The sequence below is a fragment of the Balaenoptera ricei genome, chromosome 15, assembly GCF_028023285.1.
Source record: "Balaenoptera ricei isolate mBalRic1 chromosome 15, mBalRic1.hap2, whole genome shotgun sequence".
In the NCBI taxonomy this organism is placed as follows: Eukaryota; Metazoa; Chordata; class Mammalia; order Artiodactyla; family Balaenopteridae; genus Balaenoptera; species Balaenoptera ricei.
Genome location: NC_082653.1, coordinates 53,848,018 through 53,862,583, shown reverse-complemented (window position 1 = coordinate 53,862,583; position 14,566 = coordinate 53,848,018). Strand labels below are relative to the sequence as shown.

At 45.6% G+C, this 14,566-nt stretch overlaps 1 protein-coding gene across 3 annotated transcripts in view; it reads left to right on the top strand.

Annotated features, from left to right (window-relative positions):
- Positions 1-14,566, top strand: part of ADCY9 (adenylate cyclase 9) — a 173,986-nt gene that overhangs the window by 148,697 nt on the left and 10,723 nt on the right. For all 3 annotated transcript variants that reach the window (XM_059899021.1, XM_059899022.1, XM_059899020.1), the window contains 3 exons: positions 2,293-2,501; positions 5,677-5,836; positions 12,220-12,368. In XM_059899021.1, the coding sequence (XP_059755004.1) occupies positions 2,293-2,501; positions 5,677-5,836; positions 12,220-12,368 (518 nt within the window). The remainder of the gene's footprint in view (positions 1-2,292; positions 2,502-5,676; positions 5,837-12,219; positions 12,369-14,566) is intronic.

The window sequence follows — 14,566 nt, the reverse complement described above, 5'->3', positions numbered from 1 at the left end:
CACTTCCTCTAAGAAACTTTCCCAGACCCCAGACTGGATTTTTTTCCCCCGTTATACTGTTTCTCCGCAGCTGCATCCCAGTTTGTAATCTCTTCCTGTGGGACTGTTGAATCGTATGCCTCCCCCTGGACTCTCCACTCTGGGAGGCAGGACCCTGTCTCTCATCTCCACTCTACGTGGCATCCAGTCCCCACACCCACAAGTGCTCAGTAGAGCTTGGTGGAAACGATGAATAAATACGAGAACCTAGAGCCTGGTTTGAGTTCCAAGAAGCCAGCTCCCTGCATTTTTCCCAAATCTAACCCAGCTTAGTGTTCCAAGGTCAAAAATGCATACCCTCCCAACCCCAGAGCCAGAAGGATTTCTCATTCGACTCCATTCGTTCATCCAGCAGATCATCCCTCAGTGTCTGTTACATCCAGGCCCTGACCAACCCCAGGAGTCCTGGTGAACCAGACAGGGCAGTTCATGCCTGTGGGGTTGAGTTTCGTCAGCCTCCTGGGTGGTGAATATCCGTTAATACCCCAGGCGAGGCTCCTCTCGTGGACTTGGGAGTTGGTTGGTTGGTGCCTTTAAGGCAAATCAGCAACCTTAATCCTCACAGCAACCCTTCAAGGAAGCTTATGATTATCCCCATTTTACCAAAAGAAAGCCGAGGCCAGGAAAGGCCGAGTGGCCGAGATCCCGTCGCTAGGATTGGGCACCCGCCTGATTCAGGGCCAGGAGCTCCCACCCACTCCCGGTGCTGAGTACAGAGCCTCCCCAGCGGAGGGCACAGGTCACCAAATGCTCACTGAGCGTCTGCTCCGCCGGGTCCTGCTCCTGGGGCTGGGGTGTAGCGTCGACAGACACAGGGAAGCAGTAACTCGGCAGAAATGAGAATCCAGACCCAGGGGCCCTGTAATGGCCACAGAGCACACCAACCCCAGGTTGAGGGCCCAGAAGGAGCCCGTGTTAGTGGGAGGACTAGCAATTAACTTGAATTAAGGAACGTTCCAGAGGGGGGCCAGCACCTGCAAACTTAACCTTGGAGATAAGACAGAGCCTGGGTGCATCCAGGGAGCTGTGGGCGCTTCTGTCTGGCAGACGGGGTGGAAGTGGCAGGTGGGCAGGGGCCCGATGACAGCTTCCCACACTGTGGACGTTATGCTAAAGGCCAGGGGAGCCATTGAAGGATCCAAAACAGGAGTGGGCACCGTCAGACTGTGTTGTATAAAGGTCATGTGGCTGAGTTGTAGGTAATGGGACTAGATGAGCCCGGAGGCCTGGGGAGCAGGTGGGACACTATCCCTGAACCACAGGGCCAGCTGGCAAGGACGGGAGCGATGCAGAAACAGTGAGAGGCTCCAAGCCGCCCCCACATTAGGCCCCTGCCGCACTTTGTGATTTCCCATCTAAGCATCCCCAGTACCCATAAAGTGCAGGGTCCCATTTTATCCCTCTTTCCAGATAAGGAAATGGAGGCACAGGGACAGTAGGTGACATGATCAAGATGCCACAGCCCCTGGCCGGGCTCCTCCTTGGCTGTGTGACCTCGAGTGGCCACCTCACCTCAGCCTCCCAGCCTGTGCCCTGAGATTGGGAGCATTTCCTCCTTGAGGGCTGTGTGAACATTGATTGAGGTCGTGCCCCCAAAGGGTCCACATGGTGCCTGGAACCAGTCTCTCTCAGACTCTGGTGTTGTCGTCATTTTCTCCCTCCTTCCCATGATTTCCTGACATGATGTGCATGTCGCTTTGTTACACTGATGACACCACCCATCTCAGACTCCTGTCTGTCCCACCATTAGGCCATGAGCCCCCAAGCGGGTTGTTTCATGCCTGCCCTCGAGCCCTGCACAGCGTCCAGGCCCAGAGAAGGCTCTTGCTGTCACTGTTGCTATTGACCTCCTACTTCTGTATGAAGCCAGCTTTCACATACCCTGAGCCTGGGACCCAGCGTTGAGTGGAAGCTTCTAGCATGTGGCTTTCCTGCTACTGTCTCTACAGATGCAGAGTCACTGACTTTGCCTGTGGATAGCTTGCCTTTCAGGCTCAGGGCGTCACATGCCTGTGAGAACTTAATTGGTTTGTAATCAGTTGCTGTGTGCCCTTGGACAAGTTTCTTCACTTCTCTGTGCCTCAGTTTCTTCACTGTTAGGTGGGGTAGGAGACGGCCTGCCTGAAGCACTACTCACCCCGTACCTGGTCCGCAGGAGGCAAGTGCTCAGCAAGCATCTGCTGTTTTTTCCGCCTGGGTTATACTTCTCCAGGAGGATACATCAGCAGCATCTGTTCACACTCCCCCCAACAGGTTATAAAGAATTCTCCCGTGAAGACTTTTGCCAGTGCCACCTTCAGCTCCCTCCTGGATGTGTTTCTGTCAACAACAGTGTTTCTGATTCTCTCCATCACCTGCTTCCTGAAGTATGGGGCCGCCTCCACGCCACCCCCGCCGGCTGCCCTAGTGGTCTTCGGAGCAGCCCTGCTTCTGGAGGTCCTGTCCCTCGTGGTCTCCGTCAGGTAAAGGCCCACCTGCAGGGCTGCCCAGCTGTTAGCCTTTAGCTCCCTCTGCTGGTGGAACAGCTGTCTCCATAACCCATTTCGGGGACGGTCCTCTTTTCTTCCCTCCCCCAGCCTGCTTCACTGGCTCCTCCCTCACCAACCCGGGCCCTCAGCACAGGTGGGCACTCACCTTACCAGTGGGTCATTGTCCTCTGCAGCCCTAATGCCACCAGCTAGTCTTCTGATTTCCCAAATCAGATACTTAAAGAGAGAAAGTGGGAAGATAGGGAATAAGAAAGCAGGGCAGAGAAAGAAAAGAGGTAGGTGTACAGGGTACAGCTGGTAGGGGGCTGCCAGCACATCAGCAGGTGCCTCTCTTGAATGTAAGGGTGAAACCATAAACCCCTAGAGGAAAGCACAGGCCCAGGTCTTCATGAGCTCGGATCAGGCAACGCTTTCTTAGATACGACATGAAAAGCACAAGCAACCAAAGAAAAAATAGTTAAGATGGACTTCATCAAAATTTAAAACTTTCATGTTTCAAAGAACACCATCATCACTTTTCACCCCAAAGAGAAAGAGAACCTACAGGATGGAAGAGCGTATTTGCAAATCATATCCGTGACAAGGGTCTAATATCTAGAATGTTAGCTCAATAATAAAAGGACAGTCATCCCATTTAAAAACGGACAGAGTGTCCGAAGAGACAGCAGAGTCCCTCTGGGAGGCTGGGCCCTCCGCACCAGCCCAGCCTGCCTTCAGTTTCAGGCTCCACCCCACTCAGGAAGCTCACAATGTTTCTACTGATACAAACAGGGCCTCCACTCATGCTGGGTCCTTGCACCAGGCCCACCGCCTTCCTCCAGCCCTGTCCTCTCAGCAGGACAGCCCCACACTGGGGATCGGAGAGAAATGGGGTAAAGGGCCCTGACCTTGAGTTTCTACTCCTCCCCAATATCCCAGGACAGGAAACCACAGCTTCACGTCTGGCCCTGATACTCCCAAATGCAAGATCCCTCCCTTTGAAATGGATGAGCTGGACACCTGCCCCCTCCCTTCCACGCTCACCCCCTCCCCCCCAACTCCTCACTGAGGCCCGTTCAGCCCTTTGCCAAGGGCTTTCTCTGGCTGCCAGGGGCTCTTCCCTTCCCTCCTCCTCCTCCCAGTGGAGAGAACTCTAAGGCGCATCCTCGCCATCTCCCCAGATTCGCCACCAGCGTGGAGCTGCATTGCCCGCAGCAGGTGACTCCTCCCCAGCACAGCCCTCCCCTGGGCCTGCCTCCATCCATGTCTCCACGAGCTGCCTGGGACCCACTTCCAAACGAACTGCGCCCTCTGTGGGCCTGCCCTGGGCCTGGGGACACCCTAAGGGACCAAAACAAGGCATCCTCTGGCCCCTAGTCTTTTTTTCTTCTTAAAACAAGCTTTATTGTGATATAACTCACAAATAATAAGTTCACTCATAAGTGTACAATTCACAGATTTTTAATAAACTTACAGACTTGTGCAAACGTCACCACCATATGATTTTAGAACATTTCTGTCACCCCAAAGAAAAGCCAGTACCCACTTCCAGTCACTCCCCTCCCTGCCCTGAGTTTCTGTCCGATGCGGGGCCCACAACTGGTTAAGGCTCTTAGTCCCTCTGAGGCAAGCGTTTTCTCCATATCTTTTCTAAAGAACCCTTTACATGATTGTTCCCTGTTCTTCGGACCCAATTTGAAAAACTCTGGGCTAAGCCATGTTAAGGACTGCAGAGGACTGCAGGCCATGAGGACGCCAGGCCTGGCTGTGCCCGGAGCACCCACGTCTCTGCAGGGCCACTTTGCTCCTGCCTGAGCCTCTGGTGTGATGTCCTTGCCCAGGAGAGGACGGGGCCTAGGGGATTTCCTCTGGCCCTGCTGCGGGTGGATATGGGACCCTACGTCGATAAGGACCTACACTGGTAACTGAAGGTGTGGACGCCTGGGTGGATGCGAGAGGCCCTTGACAGGCTTTGTGCCTTTGAAGGCAAGGGAAGTGGGCCTGCCCCGCCTGCACCCTCACCGAGGTGTCTTTAGAGGGGGCTGTGTGCATGGGTCTCCCTCTGGAGGCAGACCCCCAGTGCCCTCTCCTCCACCTCCCGCTGCTGGTGACCCAGGGCTTCTTCCTGCAGAGCAGCAGTTCTCGGCCCCACGCACTCAGCTCCCCATTCTCCATGAAAAACGTTTTATGATGCCACATCCCTACCCTGAAGTATAGCCCACCTATACACACAATTTCAGAAGCAATCAATGAAATGCCATCACTCCAATGTGAAGGAGAAATGGCAAGAAAGCCATTTAAAATAATATACGTGTAGCGCTTCACCTCGAATATGCCAGGGCGTCGCCACCTGGGCAGCCACGCCAAAGTCGTCAGCTGTTTGCCCTTGTGCACTGATAATGTGACAGCTCCCAATGTGGACTGTTATGGGTGTGCAGGTTTGGTGGCATGAGCCCCAGGAGCCTGTGATGTGGTTTCTGAGATGCTGACGACTCTTGGTGGTGTCCCAAATAAAACTACGGGTAATCTTGTTTGGTTTACCCAGTGGCTGCACTCCTGGAAAATTCGGTGTATGTTACTGCCACACAGAAACCACTTTATGTTTGTAAACGAAACGCAATTAGGCTCTAGGCTGAAGTCATCGTCAGCAGGTTTTCTCTGTCCAGGGGGTGTGTAGCAGTCATGTGGGGCTCAGGGCAGAGCCTCGCTTTACATCACGGGACATCACCCATCCCCAGCTCCTGCCCGTTGGTGCCAGTAGCGCCTGCAACCATTGAGGCACCAAAAAAGCCCCACAAAATTCCGAACACCTCCTGAACCACCCACTTGAGACCTCCCTAGAAGCAGGCAGTAACAGGTGACGGGTGACCTTTTTCGGGACCTGTTAGTATTTGCCTGCCTGGTCCTTACATGCTCCATTTAGACTCACAGAGGCCTATGCTTGTCTTTTACAAGCACATCTTATCCGAATGCAGCAAGTAACCTTAAAATATGGTATGGTGAGCTGAGTGAGTCCAGTTTACTTGCCATTGATCAAAAATAAGGGAGGCGGGGGTTCTGCCCACCGCCCACACCAGAGGCCACAGCATAGGCCAGGGTTGGGAGTGGCCCGGGCTGTGGGTCCCCCACCCACAGATACCCCATTTCTCCTTTCTCCCCCCGCTCCCAGGATGGTGTTCTTCCTGGAGGATGTGATGGCTTGTACCAAGCGCCTGCTGGAGTGGATAGCCGGCTGGCTCCCGCGCCATTTCATCGGGGCCATCCTGGTGTCCCTCCCCGCCCTCGCGGTCTATTCACATGTCACCTCCGAATTTGAGACAAACATACACGTAAGTAAAATCTTGGTGATTTTGTGTTGGTGCTCTTCTGGACTCCCTGATCACTTTTTTAAAATATAAGCCTGATGGCTTGGGACAGCAATTTAAATATAGGCCCTTAAAGAGGCGCAAACTCTTTGTCAGTCCTTTGAACTTGTCTTTTTAAAAGACTTGCCTCGGACAGAGGAGCGGGCAGGGAGGTCAGCCCGGGGGCTGCCCTGGGGAGATTCCCCGGTGGACCTGTGTCCTCTCCAACCCCTCTTGGTGTCCCAAACCAGGTTTTTTAAAAATTTATTTTATTTATTTATTTTTGGCTGTGTTGGTTCTTTGTTGCTGCACGCGGGCTTTCTCTAGTTGTGGAGAGCGGGGGCTACTCTTCGTTGCAGTGCGCGGGCTTCTCAATGTGGTGGCTTCTCTTTTTTTTTTTTCGAATTTTATTTTTTTATATAGCAGGTTCTTATTAGTTATCTATTTTATACATATTAGTGTATACATGTCAATCCCAATCTCCCAATTCATCCCACCACCACCCCCACCACTGCTTTCCCCCCTTGGTGTCCATATATTTGTTCTCTACATCTCTGTCTCTATTTATGCCGTGCAAACTGGTTCATCTGTACCATTTTTCTAGATTCCACATATATGCGTTGATATATGATATTTGTTTTTCTCTTTCTGACTTACTTCACTCTGTATGACAGTCTCTAGATCCATCCACTTCTCAACAAATGACCCAATTTCGTTCCGTTTTATGGCTGAGTAATATTCCATTGTATATATGTACCACATCTTCTTTATCCATTCGTCTGTCAGTGGGCATTTAGGTTGCTTCCATGACCTGGCTATTGTAAATAGTGCTGCAATGAATATTGGGGTGCATGTGTCTTTTTGAATTATGGTTTTCTCTGGGTGTATGCCCAGTAGTGGGATTGCTGGGTCATATGGTAATTCTATTTTTAGTTTTTTAAGGAACCTCCATACTGTTCTCCATAGTAGCTGTATCAGTTTACATTCCCACCAACAGTGCAAGAGAGTTCCCTTTACTCCACACCCTTTCCAACATTTGTTGTTTGTAGATTTTCTGATGATGCCCATTCTAACTGGTGTGAGGTGATACCTCATTGTAGTTTTGATTTGCATTTCTCTAATAATTAGTGATGTTGAGCAGCTTTTCATGTGCCTCTTGGCCATCTGTATGTCTCCTTTGGAGAAATCTCTATTTAGGTCTTCTATTAGGTCTTCATTTTTTGATTGGGTTGTTTGTTTTTTTAATATTGAGCTGCATGAGCTGTTTATATATTTTGGAGATTAATCCTTTGTCCGTTTATTGTTTGCAAATATTTTCTCCCATTCTGAGGGTTGTCTTTTCGTCTTGTTTATAGTTTCCTTTGCTGTGCAAAAGCTTTTAAGTTTCATTGGGTCCCATTTGTTTATTTTTATTTCCATTATTCTAGGAGGTGGGTCAGAAAAGATCTTGCTGTGATTTATGTCAAAGAGTGTTCTTCCTATGTTTTCCTCTAAGAGTTTTATAGTGTCCGGTCTTACATTTAGGTCTTTAATCCATTTGAGTTTATTTTTGTTTATGGTGTTAAGGAGTGTTCTAATTTCATTATTTTACAAGTAGCTGTCCAGTTTTCCCAGCACCACTTATTGAAGAGACTGTGTTTTCTCTATTATATATCCTTGCCTCCTTTGTCATGGATTAGTTGACCATAGGTGTGTGGGTTTATCTCTGGGCTTTCTATCCTGTTCCATTGATCTATATTTCTGTTTTTGTGCTAGTACCATATTGTCTTGATTACCATAGCTTTGTAGTATAGTCTGAAGTCAGGGAGCCTGATTCCTCCAGCTCCGTTTTTTTCCCTCAAGATTGTTTTGGCTATTTGGGGTCTTTTGTGTCTCCATACAAACTTTAAGATTTTTTTTGTTCTAGTTCTGTAAAAAATGCCATTGGTAATTTGATAGGGATTGCACTGAATCTGTAGATTGCCTTGGGTAGTATAGTCATTTTCACAATATTGATTCTTCCAATCCAAGAACATAGTATATCTCTCCATCTGTTTGTGTCATCTTTGATTTCTTTCATCAGTGTCTTATAGTTTTCTGACTACAGGTCTTTTACCTCCTTAGGTAGGTTTATTCCTAGGTATTTTATTCTTTTTGTTGCAATGGTGAATGGCATTGTTTCCTTAATTTCTCTTTCTGATCTTTTGTTGTTAGTGTATAGGAATGCAAGAGATTTCTGTGCATTAATTTTGTATCCTGCAACTTTACTAAATTCATTGATTAGCTCTAGTTGTTTTCTGGTGGCATCTTTAGGATTCACTATGTATAGTATCATGTCATCTGCAAACAGTGACAGTTTTACTTCTTCTTTTCTGATTTGTATTCCTTTTATTTCTTCTTCTTCTCTGATTGCCAAGGATAGGATTTCCAAAACTATGTTGAATAATAGTGGCGAGAGTGGACACCCTTGTCTTGTTCCTGATCTTAGAGGAAATGCTTTCAGTTTTTCACCATTGAGAATGATGTTTGCTGTGGGTTTGTCGTATATGGCCTTTATTATGGTGAGGTAGGTTCCCTCTATGCCCACTTTATGGAGAGTTTTTATCATGAATCGGTGTTGAATTTTGTCAAAAGCTTTTTCTGTATCTGTTGAGGTGACCACATGGTCTTTATTCTTCAGTTTGTTAATATGGTGTATCCCATGGATTGATTTGCGTATATTCAAGAATCCTTGCATCCCTGGAATAAATCCCACTTGACCATGGTGTATGATCCTTTTAATGTATTGTTGGATTCTGTTTGCTAGTATTTTGTTGAGGATTTTTGCATCTATATTCATCAGTGATAATGGTCTATGATTTTCTTTTATTGTAGTATCTTTGTCTGGTTTTGGTATCAGGGTGATGGTGGCCTCATAGAATGAGTTTGGGAGTGTTCCTTCCTCTGCAATTTTTTGGAAGAGTCTGAGAAGGATGGGTGTTAGCTCTTCTCTAAATGTTTGATAGAATTCACCTGTGAAGCCATCTGGTCCTGGACTTTTGTTTGTTGGAAGATTTTTAATCGCAGTTTCAATTTCATTACTTGTGATTGGTCTGTTCATATTTTCTATTTCTTCCTGGTTCAGTCTTGGAAGGTTATACCTTTCTAAGAATTTGTCCATTTCTTCCAGGTTGTCCATTTTATTGGCGTAGAGTTACTTGTAGTGGTCTCTTATGATGCTTTGTATTTCTGCAGTGTCTGTTGTAATTTCTTCTTCATTTCTAATTTTATTGATTTGAGTCCTCTCCCTCTTTTTCCTGATGAGTCTGGCTAAAGGTTTATCAATTTTATTTATCTTCTCAAAGAACCAGCTTTTAGTTTTATTGATCTTTGCTGTTGTTTTCTTTGTTTCTGTTTCATTTATTTTGGCCTTGATCTTTATGATTTCTTTCCTTCTACTAACTTTGGGTTTTGTTTGTTCTTCTTTCTCTAGTTCCTTTAGGTGTAAGGTTAGATTGTTTATTTGAGATTTTTCTTCTTTCTTGAGGTAGGACTGTATTGCTATAAACTTCCCTCTTAGAACTGCTTTTGCTGCATTCCGTAGGTTTTGGATCATTGTGTTTTCGTTATTTGTCTCTAGGTATTTTTTGATTTCCTCTTTGATTTCTTCAGAGATCTCTTGGTTATTTAGTAACGTATTGTTTAGTCTCCATGTGTTTGTGTTTTTTTACATTTTTTTCCCTGTAATTTATTTCTAATCTCATAGCGTTGTGATCGGAAAAGATGCTTGATATGATTTCAATTTTCTTAAATTTACCAAGGCTTGATTTGTGACCCAAGATGTGATCTATCCTGGAGAATGTTCCATGTGCACTTGAGAAGAAAGTGTAATCTGCTGTTTTTGGATGGAACGTCCTATAAATATCAGTTAAGTCCATCTTGTTTAATGTGTCATTTAAAGCTTGTGTTTCCCTATTTATTTTCATTTTGGATGATCTGTCCATTGGTGAAAGTGGGGTGTTAAAGTCCCCTACTATTATTGTGTTACTGTCAATTTCCCCTTTTATGGCTGTTAGCATTTGCCTTATATATTGACGTGCTCCTGTGTTGGGTGCATAAATATTTACAATTGTTATATCTTCTTCTTGGATTGATCCCTTGATCATTATGTAGTGTCCTTCCTTGTCTCTTATAACATTCTTTATTTTAAAGTCTATTTTATCTGATATTAGTATTGCTACTCCAGCTTTCTTTTGATTTCCATTTGCATGGAATATCTTTTTCCATCCCCTCACTTTCAGTCTGCATGTGTCCCTAGGCCTGAAGTGGGTCTCTTGTAGACAGCATATATACACAGCTTGTTTTTATATCCATTCAACGAGCCTGTATCTTTTGGTTGGAACATTTAATCCATTCACATTTAAGGTAATTATCGATGTGTATGTTCCTATTACCATTTTCTTAATTGTTTTGGGTTTGTTTTTGTAGGTCCTTTTCTTCTCTCGTGTTTCCCCTTTAGAGAAGTTCCTTTAGCATTTGTTGTAGAGCTGGTTTGGTGGTGCTGAATTCTCTTAGCTTTTGCTTGTCTGTAAAGCTTTTGATTTCTCCATTGAATCTGAATGAGATCCTTGTTGGGTAGAGTAATCTTGGTTGTAGGTTCTTCCCTTTCATCACTTTAAGTATATCATGCCACTCCCTTCTGGCTAGTAGAGTTCCTGCTGAGAAATCAGCTGTTAACCTAATGGAGTTCCCTTGTATGTTACTTGTCGTTTTTCCCTTGTTGCTTTCAATAATTTTTCTTTGTCTTTAATTTTTGTCAATTTGCTTACTATGTGTCTTGGCATATTTCTCCTTGAGTTTTTCCTGCCTGGGACTCTGCGCTTCCTGGACTTGGTTGGCTCTTTCCTTTCCCATGGTAGGGAAGTTTTCGACTATAATCTCTTCAAATATTTTCTCAGGTCCTTGCTCTCTCTCTTCTCCTTCTGGGACCCCTATAATGCGAATGTTGGTGTGTTTAATGTTGTCCCAGAGGTCTCTTAGGCTGTCTTCATTTCTTTTCATTCTTTTTTCTTTATTCTGTTCCGCAACAGTGAATCCCGCCATTCTGTCTTCCAGGTCACTTATCCGTTCTTCTGCCTCAGTTATTCTGCTATTGATTCCTTCTAGTGTATTTTTTCATTTCAGTTATTGTATTGGTCATCTCTGTTTGTTTGTTCTTTAATTCTTCTAGGTCTTTGTTAAACATTTCTTGCATCTTCTCGATCTTTGCCTCCATTCTTTTTCCAAGGTCCTGGATCATCCTCACTATCATTATTCTGAATTCTTTTTCTGGAAGGTTGCCTATCTCCACTTCATTTAATTGTTTTTCTGAGGTTTTATCTTGTTCCTTCATCTGGTACATAGTCCTCTGCCTTTTCATTTTGTCTGTCTTTCTGTGAATGTGGTTTTCATTCCACAGGCTGCAGGATTGTAGTTCTTCTTGTTTCTGCTCAGTGGCTTCTCTTGTTCTCTTGTTGAGCATGGGCTCTAGGCACTCAGGCTTCAGCAGTTGTGGCACACGTGCTCTGTATTGTGGCTTGCGGGCTATAGAGCGCAGGCTCAGAAGTTGTGGCACATGGGCTTTGTTGCTCTGTGGCATGTGGGATCTTCCCGGACCAGGGCTCGAACCCATGTCCCCTGCATTGGCAGGCGGATTCTTAACCACTGCGCCACCAGGGAAGTCCCCCAAATCAGTTATTTTCTTACACGTTTTACAAAGAAGCATCTGACCCATGTTTCCAGATGATACAAGGTAATGTGCTATTGTACATCAACTATACTTTATATTTTTTTTTAAAAGTTAAAAAAAAAAAAAGATGACGTTAGTCTGCAGAACTGGCACAAACAATTGACTGGCACCTGGATCAGCTGCTGTTGATCAGGGAAGGAGCATTCAAGTTAAATCCCATAAAGAGTGAATTCATCCTGCTGTGGAAGATTATATTTTTGGTGCCAGCGAGTATAGCATGAAGTACTGGGCGGGCTGGCTGCATTTGATACTTAAAACCAAATCACATTTCTGCTGACACACAGCAGGGTGCCTGGAGGACAGGCTTTGGGAGGTAACTGGTTACACGGTGGAAGTTCTCAACCAGGGCAGTCTACCTTTCCTCTCCTCCAACGTGACGTGTGCAATTTGCACACGTCAGGAGAGGAATTTTAGTGCCAGTGAGACTTGTAACCGAAAGCTCTGGTAATTAATCTAATGATTTATGATCTGTCCCTGAAACCACCAGATATTTTGTTAAACAGAAGGACAGGTAAGTGAGCGTGTCGTTTGCTCTCGGGGTGCCCAGGTGGAGGGACGGCAGGTGAGCCCATGTGGCAAGGAGGGAGGCTGGGGTCCTCACCGAGCCTGCCCCTCATTGCAGTCCACCGTGTTCACGGGCTCAGCTGTCCTGATCACCGTGGTGCACTACTGTAACTTCTGCCAGCTCAGCTCCTGGATGAGGTCCTCCTTGGCCACAGTCGTCGGGGCCGGGCCCCTGCTGCTGCTCTACGTCTCCCTCTGCCCCGACAGGTACGTGCACAATGCCCTCCACAGCAGGACCACCTTTCTTCTTCTCCTTCTCACTTTTTCTTTTTGTTTTAATTGAAATATAATTGACACAGAACGTATTAGTTTCAGGTGCAGTATGTAATGATTTAATATTTGTGTATATTGTGAAATGATCACCACAGTAAGTCTAGTTAACATCTATCACCACACAAATTTTTTTTTCTCGTGATGAGAACTTTTAAGAGTTACTCTTGGGGGAATTCCCTGCCGGTCCAGTGGTTAGGACTCTGAGCTTTCACTGCTGAGGGTGTGGGTTCGATCCCTGGTCGGGGAGCTAAGATCCCACATGCCTCGCGGCCAAAAAAACCAACATAAAACAGAAGCAATATTGTAACAAATTCAATAAAGACTTTAAAAATGGTCCACAACAACAACAACAACAAAATCTTTAAAAAAAAAAAAAAAAGCCCTCTCACAGATGGTGTGAGGAAAAGAAACAGGAGCTTTGTGAAGACCCCTGGGGACAGGATGTGTTCTTACTGCTGTGCTACAAAGAATTTAAAATTTAAAATATAGAGGATGGCAATGGCAATGATAGGTGCTGTATTTAAAACATCCTTTGTTAATGAAATCCAGTAAGACCCCTACCTTTCATGTGTTCTACGAATTAAATCACGTTTGGTTCTTAGCTGTTAAAATGAGTCTGAAATTACCTGTTGCACATTTGCAACTGGTTTTGTGGCTTTTAACCTTTTCAACTAAATATGTAGTTGGAAATACGATGATACCTTGGATAACAGAGTGCACATGGTGAGTAATTTATTCAGAAATTTCAGGGGAATGTCTCAAAGCCATTAAGCTTCTGTTTCTATAACAGACTTCTCCTCAATGTTGGACTTTTTGTGTAACTGCTTATGTTTTATGTTAGCACATATTAAAGAATCATTTATTTAAAATTACAGTGGGTTTAGGTTAGCAGGATATTTCAGAGTTACATGGGACATTTCTCTATTGTGCTTTGCAGGGCATCTAACATTCCTGGCTCCCCAAACAACCAGAGGGACCCCCAGTGTTTCCAAAATGCCCCCTAGGAATGGTATTACTGTTGCCGAGAACCATTGCTTTAGTAAACTCAAAAGTAGAAAGTGGTCCAATTTGTCTCAATATCAGATGAAATCGCCATAGTGCATTTTGGGTATTACCAAAGCAGTGGTCAGTAATGGACAGGGTGAGTATCATTCCTCAGTTTACTTAATAAAATAATAACCACATGAAAGATATTCAAGTTCTCTGCAAATTAAGATCAAAAAGGAAATAGAAATGTCATTCAGCATTTGAAAGGAAACTTTAATGAATAGTTAAATCACTTGAAGCAAAACAAAGTGTCATTTTTCCTTTCTGAAGGTGCGGCCTTCTGGAATTATGGTCATTATAAAGCTCTTTCCCAAGAGCATGAAATTCAACAGTCTGACTTTTAACCTTTTAGATCCAACACAAATACCCCATCAGCCATTCACAGTGTCATTTAGTCACTGGTGCGGGCCTTTTCCACTTGGATCTAGAGAGCCATAGCGATGGGGAACCCATCCATCGCCTTTTCACCGAGAAATCAAATAGCAGGTCTTGAGGTAGGGCTGGTGGTTGAATCTCTGCTGGACCCAGTACACCTGCATTCACGCAGAATCTTTTCAGCCCGTCCACCCTGTCACTGCTGAGCCGAACCCAGGGTAGGGAACATGTGGGGAGGACAAAACATAAACTCAACTCCTGTGAAGCTGGGGTTGGGGGACTCTTCCAGCTTTGAGGGGACACAGACACATGGGTTACAGCAGTGTCACAGTCACGTCTGGACAGGGTGAGAAGAGGACAGTTTGTGTGTAGCTCTTGCTTTTCTTTCCTTTTCTGTGAAGTCATTTAATACCTCCTGTAATCAAAAAAGCCGCTCTGAGCCCTCACTGGCCTTTGTTGCCCAGGAGAGCTGCTCTGCAACGTCCCCTTTGCAGGGAGCAAGGCTGGGGGACCTGAAGGACAAAGCATCAGGGCACTTGCCCCGGGTGGAGAGGTTTGGGTGATTTGTGGGCCTGAGTGGACGCTGGGTAACATGACCCCAGAGGAAGCTGTGCAGCATGTGGAGAGAATGGGGATGGGTGTCTTGGGTACCTTCCTCAGCACCAAGAGAGAGGTCTTTAGTTAGGTGTGTTTTCAATGTCTTAAAATTG